This window comes from Oreochromis niloticus, linkage group LG7, assembly GCF_001858045.2.
Source record: "Oreochromis niloticus isolate F11D_XX linkage group LG7, O_niloticus_UMD_NMBU, whole genome shotgun sequence".
NCBI lineage: Eukaryota > Metazoa > Chordata > Actinopteri > Cichliformes > Cichlidae > Oreochromis > Oreochromis niloticus.
The window spans coordinates 29,177,952-29,190,024 of NC_031972.2; the positions used below are offsets into that span (position 1 = coordinate 29,177,952).

General features: G+C 39.1%; 1 protein-coding gene across 8 annotated transcripts in view; it reads left to right on the forward strand.

The window, feature by feature from the left end:
* The window catches only part of rxraa (retinoid X receptor, alpha a), a 154,003-nt gene that overhangs the window by 106,157 nt on the left and 35,773 nt on the right, over positions 1 to 12,073 (forward strand). For all 8 annotated transcript variants that reach the window (XM_005470375.4, XM_025908858.1, XM_013268497.3 and 5 more), the window contains one exon: positions 3,605 to 3,843. In XM_005470375.4, coding sequence (XP_005470432.1) covers positions 3,605 to 3,843 — 239 coding nt within the window. The remainder of the gene's footprint in view (positions 1 to 3,604; positions 3,844 to 12,073) is intronic.

The following is a 12,073-nucleotide window of genomic DNA, read 5'->3' on the forward strand; positions in this document are numbered from 1 at the left end:
TTGCTCCTTGCTTACTTTTCTTGTCCAGTCGAGTCATTTCTTTCCTTTCTTCTCTGTCATTCTTCTTGGTTTGTTTCTTCTTGATTCCCCTTCTCTCCTTGGATCTTCTTTACTGCCTTTTTTTTTGTCTTCTCCACTCTTCTGTCGTTACAACCACTGTTTGTTTCCTTATCCTTTCTTTCCTTGTCTCCTCTACTCTAATTTTCTCTTCTGCTTTCCTCTCCGGGGAGGATTAGGACAGAGTCCTTTTCATCCTGCTGTAATCCTACACTGGCAACCCAACTCCAACAAGAGTAAACATACACACGCATACTGTACACACAAACGCACACAGATATTTCGCATTGAGAAATCTTTATGTTCTGGGAGTTTTGTCCAAACAAGACCATCCACATACAATCCAGTGTGACCACATGGTTCGCTGCTTGGTCATAAAGAGGGGGAACAGTAGAGGGGAAAAGTGTTCTGCTTTGGATTTTCCTCTTCTCCAAAAGCTGTCGGAAGAAAGAGGGACATAAAGAATGAATGGGAGGGGAAAAAAGAGACATAACAGGCGGATCTACCTCCCAGCCTGTCTCTGTCATCCCCCCCTCTAGGTGGGGTCTTGCTGGGATTCTGTTTGCTGAGTCCCACTCTCCCCCACCCTCCACCCCCACTGAGAGCTACAATGGCAGATTGGCAACTCTAATACCGCCACTCGTTTTATCTGCTTGAATTGAAACCCAGTTGGAGAAGGGTTATGGGAATTGCTGGCTCCAAAAGCGCTAGCTAGCTATTTATTTATTTATTTTGGAGCTATGTGTGTGTGGGCACATATTTTTGGAGGAAAAAAATCTAATCATACAGATAGAAGCTCAAGAAGTATCAGTCACGGGATTCAACACTGAAGTAACATAGCTAGATACAGAGCTGTTATTAGCCCTTTTTTTTAACAAGGATGTTTGTTTATTTCCCAAAGGATAGGGTGTTTCTGTGTGTGTGTGTGTGTGTGTGTGTGTGGGTGTGTGTGTGTGTGTGTGTGTGTCTCGTTTCTAACAGGAAGTTCTTTTGAGTCAAGCAAGATGTGCAGGAAGTATTTGGTTTGACTCAGCTGAAAACTGCACTGGTACTCAGTGCAGAGTGCTGCTAAAACCAGTGCTCCTGCAAATGTATTTTGTAGCATTTTTTTAAATGATTTGAGTTTGTATGGCTGTTACTTTGGCCACGTAACAATAAAAAGGATGGTGAGAACTCCCAAAAGAAACTAAAGTTGCTAATCTCTGCTCTTAACTAGTTTAGCTATCTGCTTTTGTCCACTGTGCGGAAAATAGAGGAACCTGGTCACGTACGAAATGTGGGAGCGTGATAGACAAGCCACACTCCAACTCATTACATAACATGTGTCCATGCTCCCACTGGAGAGAGCAGACAGAGCGAACTTGCAGTGTCAAAATAGGACAGGGTATAAAGGAGGGTATTTAAGGACATCAGAGAAACTGATGTGAACCTCAGCTCTCTAATGCCAGCTATAAAAATGGATTGAGAAATTGTTGTAAGTTAAAATACAAAAAGGAGGGAATGTCTTTGGAGACACTGAGATAGGTCATTATTATTATTATTAGTACTATTATTATTATTATTATTGTTATTATTATTATTATTATTATTATTCATGGACATTTTTGCAACATTTAACTGTTCAGCATTTTGCTTGCAAAACTAATTATGTGAATCAGTTACCGATAAGGCCACTGTTGTTTGACAGATTATAATGTCTATAAATAAATTTATGTTCAAAAAGCTGGTGTGTCTTAAAGGTGTGTCCCTTTGTGGGACATTTAATGAATAAAAATGGGGTCGATGGATGTGAGATTATAAAAACAAATTATGAAAGCAAAGGCAGGCTCAGTCATAAATGGAAAGTATGCAAGACTGAACTGCAGTGTTGAAAGTTGAGACAGGAGGTTTGTTATCAGTACACATACAACAAAGTTGCCAAAGTCTCAGTGACATAGCACAGTATATCAGTACTTCTTTGCTAATGTTCCCGCCTGTCTCATATCTTCTCTGTTGACAGCTGATGGAAAGATTAGTCGCTCAGTCAAGATAAAGAGTAGCTCTGATGGGGGGGGGGCGGCTGTGAGTGCAGATGAGCTTTTGTACACATGACCTTATCCTTATCATTCTGACTTCAGTCTCAGTCACTGCAGGATTCTCCTCAGCTGTGGTGCAAGGTCATGCTTGTCATTTTCCTGAGCCCACTACTACCCCATTCATAAGCTATATGCAATATAAATCCAGTGTATATCCCTGACCTCATAGATGCCTCAAGGAAGGACTTCAGTTTACCAGGACGAAGCAGTCTGTGAGAGAGCAGCAGAACTGGTTGGAAAGATAGACAGTCTTTTTAAGTGTTTACCATATCCATGGCCCCTCATATCCATAGGTCTCTACTGTCTTTTATTTCTTTTAATGTCATACTTGTTTCTTTCTTTTGTCTCAGTTTCATTGTATATCTACGTTTGCCTTTACTTCACTGTGTGCTCTGCTCTTTGTGTTAAGCATTATACACATAGCTGAGAACAGGACTGACTTTTTAATAGAAGACCATAGACAGTTTAAAAGGGGTATCTTGCCACCAGGACATCACCTACTGGTTTGTGAAGTCCCACTTACATCTGTGATTTCAGCTTTTTGGCCATGGCCATCTTGGAAACCAGATGTGGTGACTGAGGGATGAATGAGATTGTGAAACTGTGCACTCGCTGGCTAATGATTTATGGATGACAAATCATTAGCCAGCAAGCCTTTCCTGAATTATTCTCCTTTGTGACTCTTAGAAGGACCACAGTTTAACAAATGGATTTAATCTTCTGTTCAGTTTGACCTGACACCAGCAGGGGAGACTCATCAGGAAAGTGTTTAATGAAGTTGCAGATTAAGAAAGCTGAATGTCACTTCCCATACACTTCTAAGCAACCAGAGGTGTTTTTTGGAACTACAGGAGTTTAAGGCACTTCTACACTGGCTTCACTTTTCAGACCTGGAAACTATGTCCATCTATGGCTGTTATATTACTTGGAAGTTTTCCAGGATATGTTAATCCATCAAAAATGATGGTGGAGAAAAACAAAAGAGTAAAGAAAACCAACACGCGGTTCATGTACACAAGCGCTTCATGACATTCTGCCCATACCCACAACCCTGGATTTAATTGTCCTAAGTGTTTTTGCTGAATTGTCCATTTTCCTGCACAGCACTCACATTAAATAACTGCCTTCACACTTTACCAGATGTGCTAGGCTTGTGGTGCCAACGACCCTGGCTGGGAGAAACCAAGTGTGAGAGTGTTGTTTTGAAGAAATCTGAGTGTTTATTCAAAACTTAGTTATCAACGTGGCTTTTTGGTCCAAATTGCGAAGTCTTGCATCAGGTTTTTCCTGTCTCATTTTGAGTTGAAAATCTTATCATGGCAAAATCAAAAGACCTTAATATCATAAGAAAATATGACGGGATGGTAAGAATTAAACGTGTTTATTATCAGTGATTTTCTTTGTTCATTGGAATCTTCAAGATAAAATGTGTAATCTTTATGGGGTTTTTTATGGGTTTTTTTCCTGAACAGATTCATCAGGCCAGGTGACCTCTTCGCCCTTGGGATCACCTACCTCCCACCGTGGAATGCACCCATCTCTACTCAGCCCAACGTCCATGGGGCCCTCAGGCCCTCTCCACTCTCCCATCAGTACGCTGAGCTCTCCAATGAATGGCCTGGCTTCACCCTTCTCTGTCATCAGCTCACCCATGGGCCCTCACTCCATGAACTCGCCTGGCATGGGCTACGGTCCTAGCGTTAGCCCCCAGGTGAGGCCTGTTAAGAGACTCACACTTTTAAAAGTATACATTTTAAGGATGATTACATATAGAGTAGTAAGCATACTGACAACAAGTTATCTGTTATCTCACTCTCTGATAAACCTAAAGATATATTTCTTTCATACCCACAGCCATAGCTGTTGCTTGCACTTTCTAATACCTGAAATAGTTTAAACTTGGAACTCTCATGGTTAGGTTTATAAATCTGACAAACTGTGGGGAGAGGTCCCCAGATGGAGTAATGAAGTTTCTCATGTGATTTGTTGTTAGCAAAAAATATATATATTCCCCGACTAGTAGTGGTTCCTGGAAGGAACTGGCTGGATGAATTTGGTCACAGAGAAGATGCTGGACCGAAGACGACCTACTGATAGCTTTAATTGCTAGCATAGTTCCATGAATGTCTGTAGTTTCTCATGTTTGTTTGCAAAAGCTTGCTAAATATTGGCCAAGCAGCAGTATTACTAAGAAAGTGCGAAAGAACGGGTTGTGAAGTTGTGCCGACATGTTTCAAAACTTTTGGTTTGAAGGCAAATGGTCTCCATTTCTGGTTTATGTCACACTTTTCACAGTTTCAGTACAGCTTGGAGAGCTTGGACGGTGTTTGTAGACAGATCCATCACTTTCATTCAAATTATAGGCGAAAGCAATATGCAGGTCTTATCTTCCCAGCAACTTTTGATCAACCTTCAGCAACTTGGAAGTGGTCAGGGAGTGCTAAATTATCCCTCACAGTGAGCGGTTGCTAGGTGGTCACTGAGCAGCCTGGTGTGACTGGGACCTTATTCACTACATCTTACACTGTCAGCATGATTTTCACATCCAAAATGGTCAACAGGTGTGTGGTCTGCAAAATGTCAGTAGAACCACTGCAGGATCAGTGTGGTTTATTTTTGTATAAAAAGGGGAAGGAAAAGGTTTGGAGAACTTCTGTGTTAGACTGCTGTCTGTATGTTCTGTTTTAATAAAGAACTGACAGGTTTTCTTGCGCTATAGATTGATGTAATCTCTCATTAGAGACCAAATTCTGATTTTCATTAGTTTTAATTACATTTTCATTTAAGGTTTGAGAGTCATGCACATCATGGGTTGCTTTTTTATTTTAGGCAAAGTACAATATTGCAAATTTACAACATTAATAGAACCAATTCCACCTGTTTCCCCATATTAATTTAAATATGATGTTACTCCAAAATGCATTAAGTTACTTTGTAATTTTATTATTGTGTGTTTTAACTAATGTTTTTTTAAAGTTAGCTATTTTTGGAAGAAATGTGTTGAAGGAAATTAAATATCATTACATTAAACAAATATTTTTTAAAGTGGATTTCATATATTCTATAATTGTAATTCAAATTAAAAACAAAGAAATAAATGAGAAAAAAGTGAGTTACTAGTAGCTGGTTGTTTTGCTGGGGCCAACAAGAGGTTAATGACCCTTCCACAGTTTTACCTACTGAAAGCTTTTAAGATTTTTAATTCTTCTATATAGATATTGTTGACCTAAAGTTTTGCTACTGTCCATTTTTAGCGAGGGGCAAAAGCAGATCTCTGTAAACGTGAGGCATGGACTGTATTTATTACACAAGATCAAGAAAAAAAAAAGCCTCATAGCAAGAAGCTGTAGTGTGTTTAGAGCAAAATGAACATGCATTAATCCTACATTTTTCATACTCTAAGAAACCAGAAAGCCTTCATCCTAGGTTTCATGAGGTTTTCGGTGTGCTCCCTTCCAAATCACAGCGAAGTACAGTTGCCCTAAGCCAACCAGAAAAACCATTTATGTATATCATGTCTTGCAAATTGCAGTCACATGTTTCAAAAGTGCAAATTACAGTCAAAACTTGCACACTCACACATATATGCACACATATCATTTTCATAAGCCAGGCCCCAGCAGACAGAGACCCTGCTCTGACCCTGTGGCACAGTTAATCAAGTCCTATTCAACTGGGATTCCACACTACTTTGGCTCTGTCACTCTTACTTCTATATCTGAGGCATATTTTTTCCCTGCCATATCTTGCTCTCGTCTCTTTCTATTCATCCATCCTTTTTCTTTGGCTGTCCACTTCCCCAGTCTTGTTCTATCCTTGTCTCAGTCACAACATCTCCATTTTCTCCCTTTTCTCTGTCTCTGTCATTTTCCATCAATAAGCTTTGGTTTCTTTTATTAAACACACACACATACACAATTAAGACATCAAAGCATGCAGCGGCCCAGTTTCCATTTGGTGCCATATCTAAAATTGAAATAGTTTCCCCCCAAAATGTGGTTGCTGCCCTTCTTTATGTTTGTTGATTTTTTTTTTTTAAGTACGCAAGCAATGTGATGCTTTTTTTGGATGGGCTCTCCTCGCTATTGTTGAGCTTATCTGTGCCTTCTTAGCGAAAGTGTCCCACATGTAATGGAGTTTAGAGTGGATTAGGAGCACTTTGTGAAAGCAGCCAAAATCTTTCATTGCTAGAAAGCCCCTCGTCCTTCTCCCCACCCTTCTCCTTCTTATTCCTGTGCACTTTATGATTCCAACACTTTCATCTGCACTGCCATTTCTGTCCTGGAGGGGTATTCTTTATTTGCAGGTTCAATTTTTAGTTAGCAAAACGCTTTGGTGGGTTCAGCTGAACCTGCAATGTTTGTCACTGAATTAAATTGTGATGATAGTGAGGCACATGTGTGGGGGTGGAGAGCTGATATTAGACTATGGTGGATTTTTAATTTGTCCAATTATGGGACAGGAGACTTGAGAAAGCTGAATGACACTGAGGACCACACAACAACAAACTGAGCAGAGAAACAAAAAGAGCTAGTTAGCAGTTAGCTCAATTATAAACCAATCAGATGCCTGAAAAATTAAAAATAAATCATGAAATATACTTAAGCAGCTGTCAGTGTACCAGTTTGTGTTTTGATGTAACTTCTTAGGTGTACACATTAATCTTGAAAATATGTTTACATTATGGCATTCATGAAAAATATCCTGTGGTGTCAGCATACAGGGGTATTTTTGTACCACCTCACAGCCAATCCTACCATTTTTAGTAGCGGTGTCAAGAACCAGTAACTACAGATTCAGTTAGTGCCAACTGTTTTAATACTGCACTTACAGTAATTATAGCTGGTTTAGTATTTACAGTGCTGTAGTGGTTAATTTGTTGAAACAGGTGATGTGAGGGTAGATGCGTCCAACAAACCGAAGGTTACCATGCTGGTGTGATTTAATTGTTTCTTTATTATTCAAAAAATAATGAAAATATATTTTTTTGTAATGTTAAAATATCTTTAGATAACAAGAAAAAATATCATTTTGCTGACTTTTTTGATTAGTCTGTCTACGAGAAGCAGTATACACACAAGTATTATGCTTAACTTAAGGTGTATCTGCATACTCTATCATTTATATTGCAAAACTTTTAAAACAAAAATTATATTCCCATTTCATTAATGCTAAAGAATAAAAAAAAGGAAAAACAAAAATGTTATTGTTGATACCTGTGTTTTACATATTTCGAATGCCACCCAAGCCCAAACTGTACAGGTGGTCTCGTAAACGGTTAACTGTGAGTGATTCCATAACCGAGATTGTTGAGGCTTCTTGCTGCTGCTCAGCAAAGGTGGGGAACAGTGGTTTGATTTGAAAGTGCACTGGCTTAGAGCATAAAGATGGTGGCACTGCCCTGTGGTCGTGAGGCGCGGCACTTCTGATGAGACGTGATTTGAGTCAGACGGCATATGCCACTTACACTTAACACTCGGCTGACTTGCTTTTGTCAGGAGCAGTTAACTGGAACGAGGTCACAGCTCAGCCTTTTTCAGTACTTAACCGCCCAGACCAGTGCGAGACCCTGCCTAAGCTAACGGCTCACAATGCACAGGCGTGGACACACACCAAACTGCATATACTGTACTTTCTTTCTAATGATCATACATGCATATGTAGTATTATAAAATACAATAATCACAAGAATACCTTATTTGACCCTCAGCTGCACTCAGCAGCATCTTCCAGTAGAAAGATTAGATTTATAGATTTATAGATGGACATGCATGGTCAGGTGGTAATCGGGCTTACCTACTTTGCCCTAAAAGTTATATATTTTTCAATAAAAAACTAGGTATAAATGAAAAGCAGCAAGGTTTAACTATCCTCTACATCAAAGGTTTAATTGAAAACATGATGAAAGCTTGGGAGAAGATGAACAAAAGTCCTATTCTTACAGGAGTCTCACATCCTCAGAAAAAAGCTAACCACATGTAAAGAGAGAGACAGTCCTTTATCATCAGCCAGTTCTTACATCTTGAACAACAGTACTTCGCCTCAGCTCTGTCCCGAGCATCCAGACACAATGACATACTGCGGTTATGTTTTTTCTCCTTTTTTTTCTCCATTGAGAACTTTTTTTTGTGTATTGTCAGCAAACATACTATACATAAAAGATATTGTGTGTTATTTGAAATGCATACTTTGTCTTTTATTTTGTGGTTTTGCCAGGGTTGTCAACTCATATTTTCTGGAGTTCTATGAAGGGAGAGGTTGCAAGACATCTTTTGAGCTATATGCTCTGGGTGTGTTGCCAGACCGTAGTCGTGCTTCTTAGTATCAAACTCATCAGTGGTTATGTCTGTAGGCTTGAACTTACTGAGAAGACAGAACGTCCCTCGATCACAGACACCGCAACTACCCAAACACATGGAAGGGATTATAGGCAGTGGTTGGAACACAGTTCACACTTGCAGTGACAATGAGGAGAATTGTCTGGCTGTTGGGAAAAAGGGGTTCTTTATCATAGAACCATGGCTGGCTACCATTTTCCAGACCCAGTCTGTACCCCTCTGGATTCTGTCCTCCCACTGAAACCTCGCGGCAAATCCTAAACCAACAACAGACCAGTGTCTCACAGTAAGGCTTTCAAAATACATATTAAGCTCGACTGTTTCTGGACTCAAACACACAAATGTGAAAAAGGTGTAAATGTTTTACAAGAAATGGAACACGCGTTTAATAAATTATAAATGAGCGGCGGCTGTGATGTCATGTGCCACTTTTCAGTACATCGTGTTCAGGCGTTTGTGTTGCTAGGAGCCCGAAACACAGCACATTGAAGCGAAGGAGAGAGAGAGAGAGAGAGAGGTGGACCTTAGCCCCTTTCTCTGTGGGAGTAATAAAGGTCCCTTCCACTGCTGTGGTCTTTGATGGACTTTGCATGACATCATGGCTCCATGGCTGTAGAAAAGAACTGTGTGTAAGGTCTTAGGGGAGCAATCAAGGCTCTCTAACGCCAATCAAAGCTTAGATGTGTTAAGGAAAACTTAGAAACCAATGTAGCGCTCACTTTTTCCCATAGCACTATAAAGGTAAAGATGCAGTGCAGTTCTGACAGAATTAAAGCAAATGATTAATACATTGTGTTAATGGGGAGAATGCAGATTTTACAGAAAATAGTTTGACAAAGAGTTACGTTAAAGCCCCTCTCCTTTGTTTGCTCTTTATTAGTGATCTTATTTTTCTTATTTTTTCCATTACTTTTTATTTTACAAGCCTTCAATAGCTGATGGATTGTGTGATAAAGCTTGGGCCTTTGTGTGTTCTGCTTGTGTCGGGCCACACAGGAGTTGGGCCATTTAGGAGGTAGGAGCTATAAGGGATTGAAATGCTAACATTAGGTTTAAGTTTCACGGTGCAGCCTCATAGTGCAGGCTCTAGACATTGTCGTTTGAATGCCTTGAGGGCACACTTTTATTTTAAAGCTTGAAATAATCCCTTCAGGGTTTTAATTGCATCTGCTGGTGTGATATTACAGCAACTCAATGCAGCCTGTGGACAGACATGTACACTGTGGTATGTCTGTGAAGTGTAATGACACTTACTGTATGACTAATTCTACTTTTGTCACTGCCCAGACGCCTGTAAAACTTGAAGTCATCCACAGATATTAGTCATTTTATATTTATACACTCTTTACAGTCCTATAATAAATTATTTTCTTCAGCATCCATAACTAAAAATGAAAGATGTGTTACACAAAGAAGGCAAGGCTGACATTTTCTATGAAAAGAGTGTTGAAACAGATTAGTTTAATCTTGCAAATGTCAGATGTTCAGTATCAAACCTCATTCTGGCAGAATTGGTGTTGATCACCCAACATCTTGTTTAGGATTAGGGAGCTAATCAGTCGGAAACAGTCATCAATAAAGTACTTGTTTACTTGTTGTCGACCATGGAAAGTAAAAGGGAATCCAGTTGCCTGACACTAATGCTATTACCCAAGTAAAAGACTCATCATTTAAAAGCAGTTGGATTTGTCATCACATTATCCGCCAAACGGTGGAAAATGGAAATATAACTAAATGACTTGCAAAACACTGCTAAATTCATTGGTGGTTTTACACTGAAATGGTCTTTAAATTGCTGCCAGATTATGCGTTATTTGATAAAAGACGTATAATTTAGTTCATTTTTATGGTGCACAGCAGGAAACGCCTAAAAAGCCACGCTGATAATGTAATCACTAGAGCATTAATCTCTGGACTGGTGCCTGTCTTGCAACTAAAAATATGTCTTTATCCATCTCGAAGTGAAATGTAAGATAGAGACCCGTCTTTACAACAAAGAGGACATGCCAGTGTATAGTTTTTGCCATATTTTCTCACATAGTTTGTGATATGGGAATACTGAATGGCAGACAACTCAAGCGCAAGTGGAGCACATTATTCATACATTTTCTGTAGAAATGCATCAGTTGCAATTTTCTTGCCAGATTTTGATTTCCAAAGTCTGACCAGCTGACTAAATTAGAAAAAAAGTCCAAAATACATTCAAACTTGTGCCCCCATTTCTTGTTTTTCTTATTTGATGTTACAACATATTGCAACAAAAAGAACAGCTCAGATAAATCATTAAAAGACTTTGTAGTCACCTAAGTTTATTTTCAGTGCTATCAAAATGAGGAAATAGGAAATGCTACATTGTTAGATTGTTGGCTGTTGGCATTTGCAGTTTACATAATTCAATTTGTTGTGTTTAATTTTTTATCTTTTGCACGGCATAGTTCCATCTAGCACAGATATTGCAGTTGTTGTGACATATTTTCCTATATTTAGTTACATTTCTGGACAAGTGCATGTCAAGCTATGATGGAATAGCACAGAATCTTATATATCTGAGATTAATCAGCCTGTCACAGCCTGTCAAATACATATGATTCTAGTTGCTAGGTGATCATTTAGTGCATCTCTAATTTTCAATAGTCAGGCAGTATTACAGCATGTAGCTCATTTTATCAGTTAGAAATACTTGTTTATTCAAAGGTTGCAAAAGCAGTGGGGTTTTTTTTGTTTTGTTTTCTTTGTTGTTGTTTTTTTCCCTTGGAATTACACAATTTTATCATTGGCCATTATAAATGTATATATGCAGAGTATTTGCATTCTAGGTCACACACTAATCAAAAAATAATAATTCAAGTTTTATGCTGCATATATTTTCTGAATTTCATGCAAACTCAATCAAATTGATTATTAATTAAAATAATTATTGAAACTAAATTTTCGTGGCTCTGATTAAAACATCGTTGGGTGGCACCAACAATTTCTCTACGCAGGAAACACCCTGGCTTTTGCTGTATGCTCATCAACACCCACGCAAAGCCAGAACGACACAGTTACACATGCACATGGAGACAAAATGATAATGCACGCTTGTGCTTGCATGTAACTCCATAAATGCATATATCCACATAGACACATAGATCCACTCATGCCGTGAACCCACCCCTGTATGTGCAAAAACTCCAATAGATTCCAAAAACACTTAGACAAAACACGTGCCCAGCAGTGCCATTCTGAGGTGAGACAACAGCTGAAAGTTACTGTGTGTATTCCAGCTTCACTGCTGCAAGGCTCACTGCTTCCATAGCACTGATAGGCTTAATATCCTCTTTTTTTCACTGCAACAAAAGTTTCTGTCAAAACACGCACACACACACACACACACACAAGCTGGCAGTGCTTGCAATGATTCATTTTATCTGCTATGGCACAGCATGGGGTGAGTGTTAGAAACCTCCAAGCTGTCTGGAATAATGTCTGCTTCTGCTAAATTCTACTGGGAGAGAGTAGGGAGAGCGTTTTAATAGAGCTTAGTGACAATAATCACGGAGCTATTTTACAAAAAGACATACTTAGGAAGGATTTATATTTTGTAACCAAAGGCTTTATTAA